Below are 23872 nucleotides of genomic sequence, written 5' to 3'. Positions count from 1 at the left end.
TGGAGGTCTCTCATTCTTAGGGTCACCATAAATTGAAGTTGACTTTATGGCAGTTAACAAATCTAGAGCCTTGTCTACATTAACAAAAAAAACATCGCACAGGCAGTCCTCAAGTTATGAACAAGATAGGTATTATAGATTTGTTAAGTTGAAATTGTTTGTAAGTCAGAACAGGTACATTTTAAAAGTGTAACTCCAGGTAAATATCTATCATCTATCTATGAATAGCATAGGGAAGGGATAACACTCCTGTGGTGTGTTTTTCTGCCTGTGCCTGTTAAGATTTCACTTTCTGTCCCTGTGATAACAAGATTTTGAAAAATTGGTCTTGTTGTAGAAACAAGGATTTGTGAGAATGCTTAGTGTATTAGTGCACCCCAGTTTAACAGAAAATAGGTCTATGCACATGCATGATAATAAAAAAAAACTCACAAAAACTATAGTGCCCAGGGTTGTATGGTGGAAAGTAACAGAGTAGTAGAGATGTGAACTATATGGAGGTGATTTCACCAGGCAAAAATGTGTGGCAGGTTATGGTGGACTCACCACGATAAGATTGCCAGGTACGCTGTGGAAGTTTATTTATTTATTGTGTCAGAAGTGAATTGAGGGTACAAGGTGTAATGTATTTGAAAACAAAGTTTTTAAAAACTTGCCATTATGCTAAATGTCCTTTGATCCGTAGCTGGCCACTTAAGTGCCTCTGGTGTTGCTATAAGAAGGTCCTCCATTGAGCATGTGGCAGAACTCCGACTGCATTGTAAAAGATGGTCTGTGGTTTGCTCTTGCCCACACTCATATGTCATGGACTCCACTTTGTGGCCCCATTTCTTAAGGTTGGCTCTGCATCACGTGGTGCCAGAGCACAGTCTGTTCAACACCTTCCAAGTTGCCCAATCTTCTGTATGCCCAGGAGGAAGTCGTTCCTCCAGCGTCAGATTGAAATTCCGTTTTAGCCTGCCACTTTTGGACTCTTGCTTGCTGGGGTGTTCCTGCGGGCATCTCTGTAGATCTTTAAAAAACTATTGATTGATTTAAGGCATTGGCATGGTGGCTGATACCTGAACAGAGAATGGGCTGGAGATGTCACTGCCTTGGTCCTTTCTTTGCTGGCTGATACTTCCTGGCAGATGCCAGGTCGTGCAATGCCGGCTAAAAAGTATAATTTCTCCAGTGGTGTGGGGCGTAGACATCCTGTGATAATGCGGCATGACTGATTAAGAGCCACATCCACTGTTTTAACGGAGTGAGATGTATTCCACACTGGGTATTCAGCAGCAGAGTAGCAAAGTGCAAGGGCATATGTTTTCACTGTGGTTGCAATCCTCAGGTTGCGCCAGTCAGCTTTTGTATGATATTCAAGCAAGTGCTTTTTGTAAGTCAGGGCACGGTCCAGGGTAACTCCCAAGTATTTTGGTGTGCTCCAGTGGGATTCCTTCCCAGGTAATCCTCAGAGCTCGAGGTGCTTGTCTGTTCTTAAGGTGAAAAGCACACGTCAGTGCCATGCTTCGCTTCTATGATGAAGTTCAAGCCCAACCACATTCGGACCTACCACTGGGAGGGCTTGAAGAAGCGGACGGCGTGCCTCTACGAGAGGTAGGACGAGGTGGGTTACATTTCAAGGCATCTCGGAGTCTGATTACAGCAGGCATGGGCCAAGTTGTGCCCTGCCTCTAGGTGTTTTGGCCTTCGACTCCTGTCATTCCCCACAGCCTCAGACCCCTTCCTTTTCGGGGAATGGTGGGAATCGAAGGCCAAAACACCTCGAGGCAGGGCCCAACTTGGCCCATGCCTGCTTTAGCCTCCTCCTTCCAAAGAATGCTGGTGTTTCACTAAACTACAACTCCCAGGACCCCATAGCCATGAGCCACGGCCGTTAAAGCGGCATCAAACTTCATGACTGGAGCACGCGAGACATTCCCGCAACCATGTTCCTTCCAGGACTCAATTTCCCGGCGTGCGTCGGAGCAGCGGCCCCAGCAGGTGACGTTGCCGGAAGTGAAGCGCGGACTCCTTCCGGCAGCGCGTGAGCCCCGAGCGGAGCCGAAGACCCAGCGGAGCCTGAATCCCGATAAGACAAGATGGCCGGGCTGCCCCGCAGGATCATCAAGGTAGGTCGGCTTCCGCCTGGGCCTCGCCTCCCTCGACTGCGGCTGAGAGCGAGGGAGGAAGGCAGGCTTCTTCGGGGCCCCTCAGCCGGGCCAGGCCTTGTGGGTGTCTTGAGAGGAGCCCTGAGCCGGGACTGAGCGGGGAAAGCGGCGCTTCCGGTGCCCTCACTTAGCCTTTTGCCTCCTGCGCCGCGGCGAGGCCTGAGGGCCGCCGCAGGGAGACTGGGAACACGCCGCCATTTGTGGCGGCCAGTCGGGCAGGTGGGAGTGACGGATGGAATGAATGGCAGGGCCTGGCTCGGCCCGGCCTCCCTCTCTCCCGCCTTCGCTCGCTGCCGCTCTGCGGTGAAGGGAGGCGGCTGTGTTTGTGACTCAAGGACGGGCCGACGACGCCCTCAGCGTCAGGATTAGGAGGGCGACTTCTTGCCCGCTTTGCTCACAGAACCACCGAGTTGGAAGGCACCCGCAGGAACACACGGCAAGCACTCCCGACAGATGGCCATCCATCCAGCCTCCACTTAAAAACCAGATCCTCTGTTTGGGAGGAGAGGCGTGGCTTGGTTTAAGCTATGACCCAGGAGGGCCTCTAAGGAAGTTTCTCAATCTGATTGCTAAGGGTGCATCTGCATAGTTGGATGAATGTGATTGGATAATGTGATTTTAATATTTATATTAGGAGGTTGTTAATGCGTCGTCTTAGGGCAGTGGTTCTCAACCTGTGGATCCCCAGGTGTTTTGGCCTACGATTCCCAAAAATTCCCGACCAGTTTACCAGATGTTAGTTTTTCTAGGAGTTGAAGGCCAAAACATCTGGGGGCCCACAGGTTGAGAACCACTGTCTTAGTGCTTACTTGTTCTGTATACCAATGTTTGGAGCCCCTAGTAGTGCAGTGGGTTAAACCTTGCTGACTGAAAGGTCAGTGGTTTAAATCCAAGGAGCGGAGTGAGCTCCCGCTGCTAGCCTCAGCTTCTGCCAACCTAGCAGCTTGAAAACATACAAACTTGAGTAAATCAATAGGTACCACTCCGGTGGGAAGGTAACGGCGCTCCATGCAGTCATGCCGGCCACATGACCTTGGAAGCATCCATGAACAACGCTGGCTCTTCAGCTTAGAAATGGGGATGAGCACCAACCCCTGGAGTCAGACATGACTAGACTTAATGTCAGGGGAAAACCTTTCCCTACCTTTACCTTATGTACTACAAATTTCCATATCCCACAAAAAATATTTCATATGTATATGCATATGTTTGGAACCTATGGACATAATCAGCAGGAAAATACACAAGTACAGAGCACAAGTGTTGCTTATCCTATACTTGATTTCTTTGCACATATGACAGCTTTCAGCCAAGCATAGTAAGTTTTCTTTGTCAAGTATAAATGGTACCCTCTAAAGTGATAGATAATAATATTATTAGGTCATATAAGTAGGGAAATTGTTAAATGGCTGGTCTAGAGTTGTCCAAAATAAAAAGAATTAAAAGTCTGATTCTGAAAAGCCCTTGAGGAATGCATTCCATAGGTGACTCCCATTAATTTCATAGAGTTTTCTTAGGCAAGACATACACACTTCCTCTGAAATATACCTATAGCACTTGGTATTTTCTGGTGATCTCTCATTCAAGTAATAATCAGCACTGACGCTGCTTAGCTCCTAGGGTCAGACAGGATCTGATGCCTTCAGGGCATTACTATTATGATTTCACTTGTATTTATATGCCAACTTCAAAAGCAGAGGTGTGGAAACACCATTTTAGCCCCAAGTGTCAGGAGGACTGATGTGTGCGAAGAGGCTGCCCTAATCATCCTGACATGAAGGAAGGCCATGCTAGTGAGGATGGGAAATGTTACAAAAATAAGGGCCATCTTTAACTGCCATGGCTCAGTACTGTGGGATTATGACATTTCATCTAGTTACCCAATGTGCCTTTGGGGAGTAAATGTAATATATTGCTCTGGCCATTCCCCTTGGTTTTTATCCTTTAGACTGCTCCACCATTTTATTTCCCTGTTTCCCCCTATTCCTATGTCTCTCTCTCCCGAGTTTTTAATTAAGTGTTCATGTGACCTGCCCTGGTTTTCATTGTTTTTTCCGATTTGGGTTGTAATACATATTCGATGATTTTGCACTGTTATATTGTGTTATGATTTGCTGTTTATTTTGTTATATTGTATGGTGTCTGGGCATGGCCCCATGTAAGCCGCCCCGAGTCCCCATAGGGGAGATGGTGGCGGGGTATAAATAAAGTTTTATTTTATTATTATTATTATTATCTAGTCCAACCCCCTTCTCCCATGCAGGAACACACAATCAAAACAGCCCTGAAAGATGGCCAGAAGAGGAGACATCACCACATTCAGAGAAGCATATTCCACTGCAAAAGAGCTGTCACCATCAGGAAGTTTTTCCTAATGTTTAGGTGGCATATGCTTTCCTGCAGATGCAATCCATTGCTCCTTTTCCTAGTCTTTAGAGCAGCAAAAAACAAGCTTGTCCCTAGAGAGGTGTCTTCACTAGACATTTTTAGGTCTCACTGACAGAAATATGTTAACCATAGGGTCACATAGGAGCTGGAAATTCCTAGGGAAAACATTTTAATCAAATCCACAGAAGTCAAAACCACAAATGTGTAATAGTAATGGGAGTGAAAATGTTAAACACTAAATGAAAGATGCAGTTCCTGTAGTTCAGGGTTGGGGAATTGCATTGAGTTTGGGAACCATTAAAAAATTGCTTTGAGAACCCTTCAGGGGCACAAAGGTGCCAAATTATCAACAAAAACTAAAAACGTAGAAGTGTATAAGCATCCATTTCTGTTACAGAAATATAGATATATGTTGATGCTAAACATTGTTTTAGTGTCTTGCATCTTAATATGTAAGTGTCACTCCCTTTTTTGACAGAAAAGGAACTGTTGAGTCAGAGTTATTAAGCCAGGTTTGGAGGATGCATTCCCACTTTATCCACTCCTGCCTTAGATGTTTCTTGAGTGAGGATAGAAGTACTTACTCCTGTTTAGTTTGGATGCTTGCCAGAAAATATATTGAAGCCACTAAGACATCATTTCACCAACAGAAAGGAGCATGAGGGAGCGGGCAGATATTGTCTGTGTCTGAAACCCACTTATGACCATAGACGGCACAAGTATAGGGCAGATGTTAGTAAAGATGGAAGTATATGTAAAAGAATAATGATGGACAAAGACATCAGTCACTAGAAAAGACAATAATGCTTGGAAAGGTAGAAAGCAGTAAGAAGTAGACTGTTTTTCAGAAAGATAGACTCAGTCACGAAAGCTTGAGTCTGTAAGACCTGAACAGGGCTTTTGATTAAAAGATTGACTTGGAAGTTTCTCATTCATGGGGTCATCATACATCAAAGTCAACTTGACAGCAGTTAACAACAGGATGTGGCTGTAGACTTTGAACTGAGGCATTATAGCAGCTAGAACTGGGCAGCCTTAGTTTCTTTATATCTAAAAAGCATTTGATGGGGAAAGCCTCAAATTTGACAGCTCACTTTGTCAGCCTGTAACCTGTGCACATGTCGGTAGTCACCCATTTGCTTTGGGCAGGGACAATCTTAACAACAACAAAAAATCTTCACTGATTTGCAAGGAAAATGGCATAATGTCCTGGCCAGTGTAAATCAGAGGGACTTGAAAAAAGATGAAGCAGTTTCCCATGGGGAAATTCAGTAGATTTGGCTGTGTTTGACAACTTTGGTGAAGAATTCTTAGTATATTTGCATGACAATGTTCTGAGTAGTTCTGTGAGTATAGTTGTTTGTTTTTGCAAGGTCACTGTTTCAGTCAATTGCTTTTACTCCAGCTTCTACAGGAAGTATTTTGAGGCCCTCTACTTTGCTCTTGTGATGAAATATTTTTTCCATGTGATAGGACTTTGTTTATTTATTTTCTAAATTATTTACTATATTTATACCCCGCTCTTCTCAACCCTGAAGAGGACTCAGTGCGGCTAGGGAAAATTGTCCACAGAGTTTTCATGAAACTGCTAGGAAAATTGTCCACAATTTTGGGCTCAAGTGTCATCAGTATGCTGGTGATACCCAACTCCAATACTCCTTTCCATTTTAATTCAAGGGAAACTGTTTTGGTACTAAACAGTGGGTGATGTACCAAATAAAGACAAATAAATTGAAGTTGAATCCAGGCAAGATAGGATGCTCCCGGTCAGTCAAAAGGCAAGTCAGGGAATAGGATGTGCCTGCTGCATTTTCCTTGGCAAATTCAGGTTTGTATTTTGGGTGTACTCTTGGACTCCGCCGTAAGCCTGCAAGACCAGATCTCAGCAAACTGTTAATAAACTGGAGTGGATTCAATATTTTGCTACCAGACTGTTAATTGGAGCTGATGACAGGGAACATAAAACTTCCCTGTTGAAACAGCTTTACTGCCTATCATTTTGTTCCCAGACACAATTCAAAGTGCCCCATATAGCTGTGGTCCAGGCTACCTGAAAGACTGTACCTCCCTATCTGAGCCTGTCAGAGTTTTCAGTTACTTGCAGGAGGCTTTTCTTTTGGACCTACCACCATCACCTAGTCAGGACACAGCCGAGTGACTTTACAGTGGCTGCTCCTAAGTGTGGAATTTCCTCCCATGGGAAGCTAGGTTTCCCCTCTCTTTTCTCTTTCTTCAGGCAGGCAAGAACCTTCTTATTTACCCAGGCCCTTGAATGTTAACTGTGGAAGGTATATTGTATTTGTATTAGTATTTTATCATAATCATCATTAGAATTTAACTGTTTTAAAACTCTTTTAAATGTGATTATATTTTTTAAAGTTTGTATTGCTTATAATTTTGATTATATTTTATTTTAAGTTTCTGAGCTCCCCATGTTTGAATAATGCAAGGAGTAAAATGAGTAGTGCAAGCAGTTACATGAGCACTAAATTCATTTTATCAAAATCTGTGCAAACATTGTACCTCAATTAGACTTAGCATTATTAGAAATATTTGGAAATTAGTAAAAAGTAGTAATTCCTTTATGTTATAGTTATACTTTGGGTGTTTCTACTTGAGGTTCTCTATGTTGATCGCATACCTTTTTGCATAGGTATGGCATGTTGACGCAATTGCCAGTATTGGTAACACAGAAAAGTTACCTTGAATTTTTAGGATTTTTAGCTTCTAATATTTTAATGCATTTGATTTCAGTGACAGTAGATGGAAACTAGAGTGCTACTGTATGCTCTATTAATTTTGAAGTCATTATATCCTGCTTTTTCATGCTGCTGAATTTCCAATACATTTCTTTTTTCTTAACATAAATTATATAACAAATATCTGAAATTGGATATTATGTAGTTCATTTACATAGTCAAATATGTATATATGACTTCCATCTCTTATTATAGGCTACCTATTACATCATTTGAGCCTTTTGTACAGCTGCTTCTTTAATGTTTTAAACACTAGTCTCACTGTGCTTATTAATTTTAATATTCCATGCAGTGTAGTTGCAGTCTGTAGAAAGCTGTATGAAACTCAAGAAGGGAGTTTTAGTGTTAGAAAAATAGATGCACTATCATCCAACTGTGCAATTGAAGAAAAATAGTAAAAATTCTTGAACTGGCCTCTCTTTCCTCACTTTTATCCGGTTGTTATTGGCAGCATTTTGATAATTTGGTCTGCCTTTTGCTTAATCAGGACTCAAAAATGTGTTGCTTTCCTAGACAGCAAAGTTGCCTTTTCGGTGCCTGCCCCACAATGGGTTAAACCCTTGTGCTGGTAGGACTGCTGACTTGAAGGTTGGGTTGCTGACCCGAAGGTTGCCGGTTTGAATCCAGGGAGAGTGCGGATGAACTCCCTCTGTCAGCTTCAGCTCCCCATGAAGGGACACGAGAGGAGCCTCCCACAAGGATGGTAAAAACTTCAAAACATCCAGGTGTCCCCTGGCAACATCCTTGCAGACGGGCAATTCTCTCACATGAGAAGTGACTTGCAGTTTCTCAAGTTGCTCCTGACACAAAACCCCTCTGATTTAAGTCATTAACCAGAGTCTTGAGATGTGTTAGCACAAAGATTGCTTGTACTTTGGTGTGATTTCTTAACTCTTTGAATCAGGAAATGGAGACAACAGTAGCTACCATGCCATAGTTTATTTCTATAATAGGATGCATGAAATAATTGAGATATTTTTTATAACAACGCAAACTAAAGCAAAACAGACATGAATGTATCTTATACATATAAATGTTGTGATGTGAAAATACTGAGGAGTGAGAAAATCAATGACAGGAAATGAGCCAAGGTGTTCAGGCCTATGACTCAAAGTTAAGTGGCAAGGAGGAGTAAAATGTGCTACTGATGGAGCAAGCAACTGTGACTACCCATGTATAACAGGTGTTTGGTAATCTCGAAAACCGGCTGAGATCTAATTATAACTCTGTCTCCTTTAAAAGTTACAAAGAGGTGCAGAAAGAAGAGATCAAATGTCAAACGATCAGGGAGCAAAACAGAACGATCAGCAAGAATCTAAAAGGTATCTTCGTTCTTGTTCTTCCTGCAGCCCCAAAACTGATAATTTTAAATCAACAGATATCTTGGTTCTATGTGATATCTGAATAGTACAACCTCTGCCTACAGGGCCTGCAATCCAAACTAGATAGGACACAGATTGAGAAAGGATCGGTGAGAATGAAAAAGGGAAGGCAGAAATCTGCAACCTAAAATTGTGGGAAAAATCAATGTAAGTTGTGGCTGGAAGGAATGGAAAGAATTGACATACTAAACCACGTAGTAAAAAAGGAGAAAGAATAGTGTGTGAACTGGAGAAAAAGTATAAGAGAGAATAGAAGAAAAGAAATAGAGAAGAAGAAATAGAAGGGAAACATATTTTCTCAGATTCAGGATTGTGTGCATGCAATACTTCATGGGTCCCCAAACGAAGGCCCGGGGGCCAGATGCGGCCCATCGAAGCTATTTATCCGGCCCCCATGGCACAAGGGCAGAAGGGGGTTGGGCTAAATGACCAAAGGGGTCTCTTCTTTTACAACCATTATTATTATTATTATTATTATTATTATTATTATTATTATTATTATTAAACATTGAGGCTGGGTGGCCATCTGTCAGGGATGCTTTGCTTGTGCTTTTGGTGCACAAAGGCAGAAGGAGTTGGATTAAATGGCCCAAGGGGTCTCTTCCAACCCTCTTTTTTATTATTATTATTATTATTATTATTATTATTATTATTATTATTATTAACATTGAGGCTTGGTGGCCATCTGTCAGGGATGCTTTGCTTGTGCTTTCGGTGCACCAGGGCAGAAGGGGATTGGACTAAATGGCCCAAGGGGTCTCCTCCAACCCTCTTTTTTATTATTATTATTATTATTATTATTAACATTGAGGCTGGGTGGCCATCTGTCAGGGGTGCTTTGCTTGTGCTATTGGCGCACAAAGGCAGAAGGGGATTGGACTCAATGGCCCAAAGGGTCTCTTCCAACTCTCTTTATTGTTGTTGTTGTTGTTATTAATTATTATTGCTTGGTGGCCAACTATAGTCCGGCCCTCCAACGGTCTGAATGATCATGAACCGGCCTCCTGTTTAAAAAGTTTGGGGACCCCTGCAATACTTGGTTGATTAATTTATTGGACTTGAAATATATGCTATTACTTTTAAGAAGATGGGCCGTATTATGTACAAAGTTCAATATATTTCTCATCAGTGACTGAATTAGTATTAGTAACTATAAATAAACCTGGTCTGTGACCCATAGTGCTACAAAATTGATTCGAATGCATTCACAGACTGTAGACGTTTTCCTCAACATCACTCCCCAATGCAACTGGGTGATCAAATTTTGAAACATGAGTTGTTTCTCTAAAGTGGTTTCTGACATAATGAGGAAATCAGCTGTTCCGTAGTAAATAAAACATCCACTGGTTCTAGCACAAACCCTTTCAAGATAAGCAATTCACTGGATTTCAGTGTTAGATATGAAACCAGCAAATTGGCAGTTATGTCTTAGTTTTTGCAGATGTGGATAATTGGGAGGGTTGTCATCAACACTATGAGACAAGTGGTTTTAATTTGTAGGTCTAGAAGCAAGAGTAAATCTTAGTACTATTAGGATACAGAAAGAAAGCTAAGGAAACCTTGGAAAATAAATACTACTTCAAATGTTTATGAATAGTGGCAGTATATTTTTATATCCAGTAATTCCATAACACTTAAATTCTTCTCTACTGTATTACCATACCTTGGCCTCAACACAACATCTCTTTAACATAGTATAAATACCTGCACGTGGACATAAACCATGACAGCCTCATGCAGAATAGCAACATTTTGAAATGCATGCCAATAACTAGGTGCCATTGCATAATACACAATGTGCGACCACAATGCACAACTTGCAAAGGCACAAATGAATATGCTGCCTTTGCAACTCCAGTTCTGCTGTCATCAGCAGAATACATTTATTATGCAGTTGTGACTTTTTGCCCCCACATGCATAGCATGAATTATGCATGTGTCCTAAGTGAATTCTGGTCCTGGTCTTTCATCTTAAACATACTAAGGCATAAAGCTCAATTCTACACATTGGAGTTATTTCTGAATAAACATTTACTGATCACACTGTTAGGAAAACTTGCAGTCTGATCTTATGTAGAAGCAATTGTCATATTAATTATGGATCAGAATAACTAATCTGTACAAATAATTCTCTATTCTGTTCTGGGAAATCATGTTTTCTTGAAATGGCAGTACAACTCAAATGTATTTCTGTAGAAAAGTAATCAGTTTTACAGAGATCCATCACTTTCAATTCTGAATTTTCAGTTCACGTCTCCTGGCATCAAAAATAATTGAAGATGTATATGAATTGAAACAAGTCTCCATCTCTTGCCTTCCTTGATTTTGTTTGTGATAATTAATTTCCCATGTGAAGGGAAAGAAATCAAGATGTTGGAGAAAGACCTTGATAGCATGGAATTGTTATTGTGTGCTTTTCAAGTAATTTCTAACTTATGGTGATCCTAAATCACAGGATTTTCTTGGTAGGGTTTGTTCAGAGGGCATTTACCTTTGAAGTTGAAGGAATGTGACTTTCCCAAGGTCACCTAATGTGTTTCGAACCCTGGACTTCAGTCATAGCCCATAGCCAAACCACTACACCAACCGACTATCATGCCAGACTTGAAAGCACATTGTTTTTGTACTATGTGCAAAGACATTATAGGAACAATATGCTTTCATGCCTATTTCAATCCTGCATCAAATAGTCTCTTTTGTCCTCAGTATCCAGTGCAAAGGAGCCCCGGTGGCAAAGTGGGTTAAAGCACTGAACTGTTGACCTTGCAGACCGAAAGGTCCCAGGTTCAAACCCCGGGAGCGGCGTGAACAGCCACTGTTAGCTCCAGCTTCTGCCAGCCTAGCAGTTCGAAAACATGCCAATGTGAGTAGATCAATAGGTACTGCTCCAGCGGGAAGGTATCGGCGCTCCATGCAGTCATGCTGGCCACATGACCTTGGAGGTGTCTACAGACAACGCCGGCTCTTCGGCTTAGAAATGGAGATGAGCACCAACCCCCAGAGTCAGGCATGACTGGATTTAACGTCAGGGGAAACCTTTACCTTTACCTATCCAATGCAAATTCTGTTACTGTAATACAATCAAACACAATAGTAAGGCTATCAGCACTGTAGTTAGATATATCTGAAGATGTATTTGCTGTGACATTATTATTAATGAAACTGCTGGTTCAAGTATTTCATAAAGAAGCTTTTCAATTTATACTCCTTCCATTTTGGATTTGTAATTAAGGTGAAGAGGGAGAAGAAAATGGCAAAGTTTCTGTTTTCTCTGTACATTTTTTGTCAGAATGAAATTAAAGTGCAGTTAGCCCTTCACATTTGCTTGAGTTAGGGCTATGAAAATGAAAAACCAAAAATAAAAACCTTTTACCTGAGAGAACACCTCTCTAGGAATCTTTGGGTTTTCCAACATTACTCCATGAACAACTTGTCAGAAGGACCTAGAGATTTCTAGAGAAGCGTTATCTCTTAAGAATCACTAAGTCTTCCAGCCTGACTCTCTGATTAGCTCCAATCAGAAGGATCTTGAGCAGGCCTCTCCAACCTGTGGCTCTCCAGATGTTTTGAACTTCAGCTCCCAGAATTCCTGACTATCGAATAAGCTGACTAGAACTTCTGGAAGTCAGAGGACCACAACATAGAGGACTACAGGCGAGGCGGAGATATTTCTAGAGAAGCGTTCTCTTTTATGAATCCCTAGGTCTTCCAGCCTGACTCTGTGGTCAACTTCTGGCAGAACTTAGGCACAGAGTTTCACTGGAACACCTGGAGATTAGCAGAGAGAACATTTTAATCACATCTCTGAATAATCAAATTACACCCCTGGTGGAGTAGTGGATTAAAGCCTTGTGACTTGATGGTTGGGTTGCTGACCTGAAGGCTGCCAGGTTTGAATCCAACCCGGGGAGAGTGCGGATGAGCTCCCTCTATCAGCTCCAGCTCCATACGAGGACATGAGAGAAGCCTCCCACAAGGATGGAAAAACATCAAAAACATCTGGGTGTCCCCTGGGCAACGTCCTTGCAGACGGCCAATGCTCTCACACCAGAAGCGACTTGCAGTTACTCAAGTCGCTCCTGACATGAAAAAAAAGATAAACCCCCAAAGGGAGTCAACTATACTAAGCTTGGATGCCAGTATGTCCATGAACTGACAGACATGGTGCAGGTGTTTTCTGTGGATTAAACTCTCAGCAATCAAATATCACACTTTTTAATAATATGAGCTAAAATTCAAATGAAAGTGAGTTAATTGTTTCAAAAACCTCAGTAAAGAAGGAGATTAATAAAGATGTTAAGCAAATAGGACTGTGGAGGGAATTCAACAACTGGGATAGCAGCAAAGAAGGTCTCTTACTTATGGTCTGATGTTAACTTCCCAATTAGGGATACATTGTTCACTTTATCCCCCAAGCAGCTCTTTCAACTGGTGCTGTCCAGATGTGTTGGACTACAGTGCCCACCAGGCATACACAAAGGTCATGCTGGCTGGAGAAGATGGGAATACTAGTCCAGTATTATTGAAGGAAATAAGATTTAGCGAGGTAGCCCCAGCTCATGAATGGGAGGATTTGAAAAGAAGATTTCACTTCATATGTTAACCACAGCTTAATGACTTCTTGGGTTGAACAAAACGAAGCTTCTACCAGCCTTTCTCTGATATGAGGCACAAGGATGGGCAACACATAGGCTGTGTATGGTTCCCAGACCCATATCTGTGGTAGAAAAAAACAAAAAGACTGCAGGTCCTGAAAGCTTCCACGAAGGACAGTTTTTAAAAAATACATTGTCCCCCCACAATGGATTAACCCTCATAGTTGAGCAGACTGGTAAGGGTTAAAGTAGCAATTGATCAGGCAATGGACACTTGGCCACAGTAAATGGCCTTTGCCCTCTCCTTATAGGGTGGGATTGACTGTCTATGGATTAATGTGGACTCTGTTTTCCCTGCATAAAAGGCATTTTCAAGAACTGTCAGCTCATCCAAAATGCAGCAGCCAATGCATATTTGCGTTCTGGAAGATATAAATGATGTACTCACTCCTTGGTATCTTTCATCTGGTGTGTTACTCATTATTTATATTTCTTGCTGATCAGAATAATCATAACGTGACAGCATGACAGTGCTCTTCTATCTCATCTCATCTAAATATAGCTGTGTGGATCTAAGTTTACTAAGTAGTGAATGAATCTGTTTTATTTACATAATAGTAATATGTGGTGGAAGGGTCTTTGGAGTTCCTGCTGCAGAAAGCAGCACAACCTTACAACCTCTCCAGTCCTCCTTGCTTGTTGATTTATAATTCAAAGCTTCATCAAATGGAGAGTTAGGTATATGTGGGTTTAGTAAAATGTGGAACAAGCAGAACAACATGCCTGTGTCCTTGAATAAATAGTTTACGTGTACATGCACCACTAGTATTTTCTTTCTTTTTCAGGAAACCCAGCGCTTGCTGGCAGAACCTGTTCCAGGAATAAAGGCAGAGCCAGATGAAAGCAACGCACGTTATTTTCATGTGGTCATTGCAGGTCCACAGGATTCCCCCTTTGAGGGTGGGACATTTAAACTTGAACTATTTCTTCCAGAAGAATATCCAATGGCAGCTCCGAAAGTACGTTTCATGACCAAAATTTATCATCCTAACGTAGACAAATTGGGAAGAATATGTTTAGATATTTTGAAAGGTAAGTAGTTTGGAATCCTGATAAGAACCGCATATTTCTGGCCAGATTTGTAAGAGTAAAAATGATTTCAAATTATCTCAGAGGAGAGAGGGAGATTTTTTTAAATACTGCTGGCTTTAATGCTTTCTAACTTGCTTCCTTAGATAAATGGTCTCCAGCTTTGCAGATTCGTACAGTTCTGCTATCAATCCAGGCTTTGTTAAGCGCTCCCAACCCAGATGATCCACTAGCAAATGATGTAGCTGAGCAGTGGAAGACCAATGAAGCCCAAGCCATAGAAACCGGTAATGTATCTATATTTTAGGCTAATATTAATTGATTTATTTTAACTGCTTCTTGTACCAAGTACATTCTGGCCTAAAATATACAATCAAGACACAGTACAGACATGTTTTTGAGAATGGGACAAAATTGGATATGATGGCAATTGCATGAGTGCAGTTACTACACATAACTAAAACACTTCTTTACCTAACTTCCAAGAGGAAGCTTGAGAAATTCTGAGGAAGAGAAGGACAAATTTATTTGTTGCTAATAAACTCATGGACATAACTGTCTTGCTAGGTGCATTTTAAGAAAAATTCCTATTGGAGACTTGAATGCAATAAGTATCTTCATTCTGGACCATGGAGACTTCTAGCTTCCCCTTAGATGCCCTTTTCATTAGAAAAAGGACACAAATTACATGCAGGGTTAGTCTTGATTTTCAGAAATATGTAGCTGTTTTAGGGCAGGTAACTGTGAACGTATCATATGAAGAGCAGGATTAGACTTGAAAGAAGGAGGTGGAAAAAGTGGAGGAAGGAACATCAATATGTTGACGTGACAGGTTAACAACGTTTGAAGATTAAACAACCTATGGGGCAATTACTTTTCTTTTATTCATGGGCCCTATATGTATATTCATAATTAAAGCTTATCTTGAGGGTGGATAAGTGTTTAATTTCACGTAGCCAGTGGGGTGTTTAAGATTGCAGTTGTCACATTGCTGGTATGGATGCATAAAGGCTGCTGTAAATGTAGTAAAAGTTGTGTTATAGAACTGATGTAAAATTGATACTTTATACAGTGTTCCCTCACTTATCGCAAGGGTTAGGTTCCAGGACCACCCGTAACAAGTGAAAATCCGTGAAGTAGGGACGCTATATTTATTTTAATATTTATACATTATTTTAGTAGTTATTAGTAGTAGTTAATTTAGTAGTTAGTAGTATTTTAAGTCTTTCTCAACCAATCGTGTGTTGATAAATCGCCTCCTTCTCCTCCCGTTGCCGCTTGGGCTCCTTTTCGCTCCCTTCGGCTTCTCCTTCCTTCCTTTCTTAGGCTGTAGATTGTATTTTAAAATTATTTATAATAGTATTTTAGAGTTTATTGAAAAACAGCGAATCCGCGAAAAGTGAACCGCGAAGTAGTGAGTGAACACTGTAGTGAGTTGTCCTCAGGAATTGTAATTGAAAACTAGTTTTTACATATTTTACAAAGTTTAGGAAAATAAAAAGTGATGGGAGACTAGAGAAGTTGGTCTAATTTGTCTAATATGTCCTTTTTTTCTCTTTACAGCCAGAGCATGGACTAGGCTATATGCCATGAATAATATTTAAAATGTGCTCTGAATCAGTGTGCATCACTTTTTCCTGTTCTGCCAAGACCTCTTCCTTTTTTGTTTGCATTTAATGGACACAGTCTTAGGAAACGTTACAGAATTTAAAAAAAACCCCAGACATCAGTTCTTTGATGATTTAAATGCACACTAGCAAATCTGTGTCTTGTCCTAATTCACTCCTGTTCTGCATGAGCAGAGGCTAGAAGTATCATCGGGATTGTTTGTGAAATTGTTTAAAAGAAGTAACACATCTCTGCTTTTAATAATTTTTCCCATCATGAGTTAAGTGTGAGCACTGTGAATGAAAGTAGTCAGGGTTAGCTGCAGGGATATTTTGTTCTAATTGTGTGGGCTCCTTTTCCCTTTTTTATGGTAATGCTAATTGCATTGGTTAAAGCAGCTAACCAGTTATACTCTAGAATATGCCCTCTAGCCAAGTCTAACTTAGATGCTGTAGATGGACAAGCTTGGCTGTTTGAACAAAAACGGGAACATTAAACATCCATTCACTAATAATATTGTGATTCTGCTGTCAAGTGTAAAAACTCTTCCCTTCAAGGAATAAAAGCTTGTGACCATTTTGTATGGCTTGTCTGGAAAATCTGTAAATCTTCTGTTTTAGTAAAATATTTTGTTATTCTACTTTGCCTTTGTACAGTTTGTTTTGCTTCTTTTTTTTTCAATTTTCAATTGTGACAATCTGTTTTTTTTTTAAAAGAAAGAAAATGAAACCAATTTAGAACATTTTGATTTTCAACAACCTAATGGGTGTAGTAAAATATTGGATCTTTTACTGACTTGTATATTCATAGTGTTCATAATATTTTTTTGATTTTGTGTTTTTAAAAAGCCTCTGGTAAATGTAAATGCTTTCCAGAGTCTTTAAGTAGGTTAGATGCATCGTTGATGTGTATGTACTTGCAGTGTTAAGTACCACTGAAACAGAAAGCTAGCAAAAACAAAAAACAAAACTATTTGGGTGTATGTGAACTTGTCTGTCTTGTGCTAAGTATTATCAGGTATCAGACTACACATTTACAGTCAGCTTGCATCTTTAAAAATAAGATCTTTGCATAAAATGAGATGTTATAGTACAGGTAAATTGGATGATAAGATAACTTGTTTACTCTGGCCTTGCCTGCAATCCGTCAGCTTCTGCTTTCTTTTTGACCCATTTCTTCATTTGGAAGATGGAGAACGTGATTTTTTTAAGCCATCATATAAATGTAAATAGTTTATGGAAGCATGTTTTGACTGCATTTCAAACTTTCTTTTCTGACTCTACGTCTTTGCTGACCAACTTCTAAATTTCTCTTTTGAATGTGGCCAGTGTAATGCCAGCTTGCCATGGGTAATGCTTGTCTCGCAGTTCAGGAGGACAGTACTTGAGTTCCATAGTTCTCTGCCCATCATACCTGTTCTAGCATCAATTGGGGTTTCTATAGAATGTGGTGTATGTATTGTGCTCTTGTGTAAGATAAAGAATATCTATTAAAATCACACTTTCAACAGACAAAATGCTTTTAGTGATGGTATGTCCCTCAAATTACTTTCTTTATTGTCAGCTGTTTATCATATTTATAGTCTTCTTTAATAGGAGAAAGAGATAATGCTTCTAGTTAGTTGGAATTCTTGATTGGTATCTGGGCTTGCAGTTAGTCCATTGCTGTTATTGATAAATAGCCACACTGCTTTAATTGTCAGTATGCTCTTTCAACCTTTTCAAATGTTTTAAGCTCTTGTGCATTTCATTGACTGAATATAAATATGTGAGTTCTTATATATTTCATTGAAGGAACATAAACAGGTACATATTCTTGTTTTGCAGTGTAATTGTGAAATGTTTTGCTGAAGAGCAAGCTGCACTAAGTTAACAGGAATTTCTCCTGGAAAGTTGGCTTTTTTAATTTGGGGAAAATTATTTTTTACTTGCATAGCTTTGTATTCCGGATTTTGACACTCACTGATGTGTTGACCTTTCTGTGATGTTCAAAATGTTGTTACTGTGGGTTTTTTTAAAAGATCTTCCACAGAAGAACTTACATATTTATGTACCTTTCACGCTGGTATTTAACCACTGAAATGTATTTCTAGAAGAATGCCGTAGGGGCTGTTCTTTAAAAAATGTACTCAGTACCATGCTGAAGTATGATATACATGTGATAGTTGTATTATTAGAGCCTTGCTTATCTTTCCAAACTAGCACACCATTCAGCCAAAGTTAAGCAACAGTTTCAATGGGAAGGTTATATTTAATCCTAAGGATATGTTTGCAGTGAGAATTCTTTGAGTTCAATGGATCTTATTTCTGTACATGTGTGCATAGGATTGCGATCTTAAGCACATGCTGAAATGTTCCCTGTTCAAATAAGTGGGACCTAAAAGTGCTTGACACTGTGCAATGTCCCTTTTTTCTCTTGCATGTAGTAAATATCTCTAATCTACACAATTATTTTTTTCAAATTATGGTCTTAAAACTTTGGCAGCAGTACACATATGCAGTGTTATAGAGGAAGGTGTATTCACTCAAAAGTTTGTTAAAGCAGCTTTCTGTAGAACTCTGCTTTGCATATGAAATTCACCAAGTTTAAAGTAGTCTTAGAGCTTGGTGTAAAAGTTGCTTAATTGGAACGTGATTAAGTGTTATGCATGCTGTTTCTTTCCCAAGTGCATTGACAAACAGTTCTTGTGCCAAATCCCCAAATTGTTTTCTAAAGTAGGGAGTTTGGAAATTCCTCGAAGCTGTGGTTAATAGGGAAGCAACCCTGTAAAAAAAGGCACTGACCCTCTAGATTTTAGCTTTGACTGTTAATAGTGATACTTACAGGACTTTCTCAGTTCTGTTTCTTAATCCATTTAAATCTAGGAATGTAACTAGAGCCATTGCGTGTACTTGAAACTTACCTGTGTTTTTGATGGAACTAATGACTTGATATCTACTGTGAAACAATGTGTGTCCACTTCCTTTCTAGCCAATCCATTAACTAAACTTGGGCTGAAGTTCACATCCTGTATAGCCTAAAGCAGCCCCACTGAGTATGCAGAGTTGTGGTACAAATATTCAACAATAAATAGGTCATATATTTTAGTTTTGATACAGTTCAGCAGTTGGAATTGAACCACTCTATTATACTGATAAGCAGAGTTTACTTACTCCAGAACTTCTACAGTAAGGTGTTTAACAACTTGAAACTGTGTTTGCTATATGATAGTGTGTACTAGGTAGAAAGATTGGATTATTTTATGGAATTACAATACAGGTGTTCTGTATCAATCTTGGTGCTAATAATTAACAAATTTGAAAAAAATCTGGTTTATATACCAATTTATGAACCTTTAAGTTTAAATTTAATCATGTTTGCAGTAATCATTCTTTTCATGAAATTAGTAAACCATTAATTTTTTGTTTCTGTAAATCATGGTTTTCAGACACAAATAACACGCATCCATGCTTTACATGGATAAACTGTATCCGAAAAAACTATTGAATATTGCCTAATTATAGCCTAAAATACTAGTGGATTTTATGCTTTTGATGGAAGCATAAACATTGTGGATACTGTACAACATCACTAGGCTAGCTAAATCAGATTTTTGTGTATGAACATCTGTACATTCCTACCATTTCCAGGATTATTTTAAAATGCCTGATAGATTCTGTTTGACATCTTCTGACTGTAATGTTATGACACTGAAATAAAAGGAAGAGTGATTTATTCATTATACAGTGAGCTTCTCATTTAAAAAAAGGATCCACATAAAAACAACCAAGGCTTGTATTCTCATAGTACAATGAATGTTTGTACAAAGTACATAGAACTGAATTTTTGTACAAAGATAATAAATGGAAATAATCTCCCCTCATGAGAGAACTAAATGCTCATTCTTCGCATGCAAGTTTCATCCTTTTCACCATATATATTGTTGTTGGTGTTATAATGACTAAATGTTTTTGTTTAATTGTCTACATCCTATCATTTCCTGCCAGGTTTAGAGGAACAATCCACTACCTCTTGGGTTGTATCTGTTGAACCATGCTTTTCCACTGTGGCAGTTTTCAAAGAAATAGTTTTGTTAGTCTCTGGCAGCATTCAAAGGAAGAAGGGGGAAGTAAAAAAGAATACTGGTAGCATATTTAGGACATTTTTAATTTTTTGCATGAGGTTTTTTTTAGATATAAAGCCACTTCTTCAGATGTAATACTGAGTGGTATTATGGCAGGCATGGGCAAACTAAGGCCCGGGGCTGGATGCAACCCTCTGGATGCTTATCTCAGGCCCTCCTCATTTTCCCTGACCTCTCAGCATAACGACAGGGTGACTCACCGCATCCTTATGCAGAAAGAACGGGAGGAAGGGAGGCAGTAGCAGAGAACCCTCTGGAGTGCTCTCAGACACAGCATGTCTCGCCCTCCTCCTGGCATAAGGAAGGTGCAAGTGGCCCTGTCCTTATGCCAAGAGGACGGCCCAAGGAAGGCATGCGGCGGCTAAGAGCCCTCTGGAGTGTTCTCGGCTGTTGCCTGTCTCGCCCTTCTTCCAGTATAATGCTAAGAGTACAGCCTGAAGCTCGGAGAATAAGTATCGGGGAAGTTGCTGCATGTCTCGTTTTCCTCCCAGCATAAGGATGGGGTGAGCAGCCCCATCCTTATCCCAGGAGGACAACCTGAGGATGACCTGGGCCCTGCCCTGCCTCCTCCTGGCCCCACCCTCTCACAGGCCTTATCCCTCCTGGCCTGGCCATCTCGGTCAGGCCCACAATGCAGCCCCAAGGTAAAAAGTCTGCCCATGCCTGTATTAGGGCCTCAGGTATAAAGTATATTTATACAATTATGGGAACTGGATAATACATAGCAAGACCCAGAAAAATGCAAATCATTACTACTCCCCTAAACTTTCAAAGGGATGTGTAAGGTCACACAGGTCTTTCAGATTGTTATAGTCATCAGTTAGTGTTAATCTGTGAAAATAAATTTGCTGCTCATGATTCAAAGTCTTGTCTAGATTCCTTTTGTTATATGTGCAGTAGCAAAGACTTGTATCAATGTATATAGTATGCAATGAAACCATTCTCTTTCTTCATACCTCTGCTAATGGATAAGAATTTTGTGAATATGCATAGCAGCTTGTAAACACTGGTAGGATAATTTTTGTGTCTTTGAGTTGATTCCAACTATGATCTTCTAATACGGGGGTTTTGGCCAGATTTATCCAGAGTTTTGCTATTGCTTTAATCTGAAATAATGATAACCTCAACAGTCAGGAGTCCTGGGAGATAAATACTCTAAAGCATCTGAACGAACAGAGTTTGAGAATCATTGCTTTAGGATATGGTGCCCAGTTCCAATGAGCAATCATGTGCCTCTAACTTAACTGAAATTCCCAGGCTGCTTTAAGAATTATAATACAGGAACAGCATGGCACAGAAACCATCTAGGCCTCAAAACCACATAGAATAAGCAGTAGCACCCTCCTGTGTCAAATGTCTTAGGAACAGTATAGTCGCATCTAGAGCAAGAGAAATACTTGTGACTGCACCCCAGAAGATAGCGCAAAAGAGAAAATGGAGGAAAGATAAATTTTTATCCTCTTAGTAATTTATCATAAATTACTGAATTTATTATTCAATCTAGTCAAAAGTATTTCTCCTGTTTTGGATGGGCGTTGTGTCTTTCAAGCATTAGACTCGCATCTTATTTATTCTCTGAAGGATTATATTATTTATATTAGCTTTCCTGTGTTTTGAGGCCCTTTCTATCCCACAAATTGCATGGTTACATCTGGATCTTGTAGAAACACTGGAGCTTTCTTAGTAGTTGCTCCCAGGCTCTGGGACCCTCTTCAGAATTGACATTAGCATACTCCTTGCTATTTTTCTGCAAGTAGGTGAAGATCTTTTTCTTTCAACAGGTCTTCAAGGAGTGAGTGTTAAAGGATTTTTTATTTACTTTTTAATAGTTTTATGTTTTTAACAAGTTTTAATCCCTTGATAATTTTTTAATTTTTTATATCATATGGATTTTTAGCTATGTTTATCTGTTGCAAGTTGCCTTGAATTTCAGATTGGAAAACGGTGTGATAAAAATACAATCCCCATCCCATGGAAGTGATTGTTGAGGGGACAGCATGCCATAAGGTTTAAAAACTTTCTTTTATATTCTGTTCTCCATCTGGTTTGGAACCATCAGCCAGCCTTGATGCTGAACCCTTTCACACTGGAGAGGAAAGGCTTCAGGGCATAAAAAGAAGAAAATGTGTACAAATGGTACTGTAAAGCCCTTCCTGGCTGTTTAGATCATAGAACCAAAGTACTGGTTTTAGAGATGAGGGTATATCAAAGCATTCTGTGGCAAATCCACGACTGTAAATTTTAAATGCTAGTAAAAGAACGGTTAAACCTAACAGTCATTCTGAACAACTTCTAGGCAGATGGGATTTAGCAAAATAGCTTTCTCCATTTAGAGAGGTTCAAGGAGTTTAGAAGGGCAAGCACAAAGCCAATTGCATCCTTAGAGGTTTAACTCCAATTTGTAGCTGTACCTGAAACCTCTTTGTTATACTTTATCTCAAATTCTTTCCATAGATAGGGAACCACATAGCAATGTTCCTTTGGCAATTGGCATTGAAGTGGAATGGAGAAACATATATGGACCTAGGAATTTCAGAAGGCAGATTTCCCACACTTGGCAAAGGCTATTGAGAACTCTGGTCCCTCGGTTGTAGAATTGGGAGAGGGCACCAAAGACAACGTAGCAGTATCCTAGAGAAGGTGAATGGATATTTAACAATACAAGAAGTTGAACAGAGGGAGGCAGACTAACCTTTTGGTTAAGGTGAGAAAATCTATACTTTTTTACAGTAGGACATGCATGTTAGCTGCATTAGTCTCCTGTGGGAAAGATTAATTCACTGCTTTCATCTGCAGTACCATATACATGAATTACTTGTGCCAGCAGTTTGAATTGAAATAAATATTTTTCAGTGTGCATTCCTGAAGCAGTGGGATGGGGAAAAATATTTCACCTGGACCCTAATAAACTTGGAATGTTTAATAGGAAACTTGATTTTGAGATGTAATGTTTTCATTATTATAGTGACACTTTCTTCCAGTGATCTCAGGACAGCATACATATTTTTCAATACTTTATCCTCACAATAACTATCTAAGTGTGTGGCTGTCCCAAAATCCTGACTGTTTATGGGGTTGAATTTAGCTCTTCCAAATTCAACTTGAGCCCAAGGACTAGATTTTTCTGCATGTTGTTGGGCTACAACACCTAGCACTTATCACATTTGGTGGCTAGGGTTGATAAAGCGCACCATCATCTGGAGGTGCACACAAGTCCCTGCTTTACCTACCAATGATTAGTCCAATGAAACATCTTAAGAGTAACAATGTGCTGTAAAACTCAGGTTAATTTAAGGATTTAAAGATCTAGTTTGTGCTGCGATCTAAAATTCAGCCTTATATTCATTCCCTTCCAACTGCAAAAGATATAAGGTTTGAATCTTAACTACCACATTTATAGAAGACCCAATGAAACTTAAGCTATTAAATTAAGTTATTAAGTGAAATAATATAGAACATTTTAAAACTATGTAGATAGTAAACATTTTTGGAGTTTCCCCATGTAGTACACAGCTCCCTAACAGATATAACAGTGAACTTTTATTTTCACGGTTAATCTGTTAAGGATTTAATGGAAACTGCTGACTAAACTAGTTGTAGTTTTGCACAGATGACTACTACTAAATGATTGCCTACATATGGGGAAACGGGCTTCCAACATTATCTTGTGCTAATTTGATCCTGCAGCCTGCTGTGTAGACCGTTTGACTCATATTTATATTATTAGCATAAAAGGAAATGATCAAATACCAAATAATTGGATTCAGATAAGTACATG

General features: G+C 39.8%; 1 protein-coding gene across 1 annotated transcript; it reads left to right on the top strand.

The window, feature by feature from the left end:
* Positions 1–1953: 1953 nt before the first annotated feature.
* On the top strand, positions 1954–19692 carry ube2n (ubiquitin conjugating enzyme E2 N). Its single transcript, XM_003221039.4, has 4 exons — positions 1954–2111; positions 14120–14366; positions 14510–14650; positions 15927–19692. The coding sequence occupies exons 1-4, from the start codon at positions 2082–2084 to the stop codon at positions 15965–15967; spliced, it is 459 nt and encodes a 152-aa protein (XP_003221087.1). The 5' UTR covers positions 1954–2081; the 3' UTR covers positions 15968–19692.
* Positions 19693–23872: the final 4180 nt, after the last annotated feature.

The sequence above is a fragment of the Anolis carolinensis genome, chromosome 5, assembly GCF_035594765.1.
Source record: "Anolis carolinensis isolate JA03-04 chromosome 5, rAnoCar3.1.pri, whole genome shotgun sequence".
NCBI lineage: Eukaryota > Metazoa > Chordata > Lepidosauria > Squamata > Dactyloidae > Anolis > Anolis carolinensis.
This window is presented reverse-complemented; position numbering and strand designations above follow the sequence as displayed.

Excerpts from the sequence above, each read along its gene's own strand:
- ube2n (XM_003221039.4), top strand. The coding sequence starts at position 2,082 with ATGGCCGGGCTGCCCCGCAGGATCATCAAG. Across the intron at positions 14,367-14,509 it reads ATGTTTAGATATTTTGAAAG|ATAAATGGTCTCCAGCTTTG; the intron begins GTAAGTAGTTTG and ends TTGCTTCCTTAG. Across the intron at positions 14,651-15,926 it reads AGCCCAAGCCATAGAAACCG|CCAGAGCATGGACTAGGCTA; the intron begins GTAATGTATCTA and ends TTCTCTTTACAG.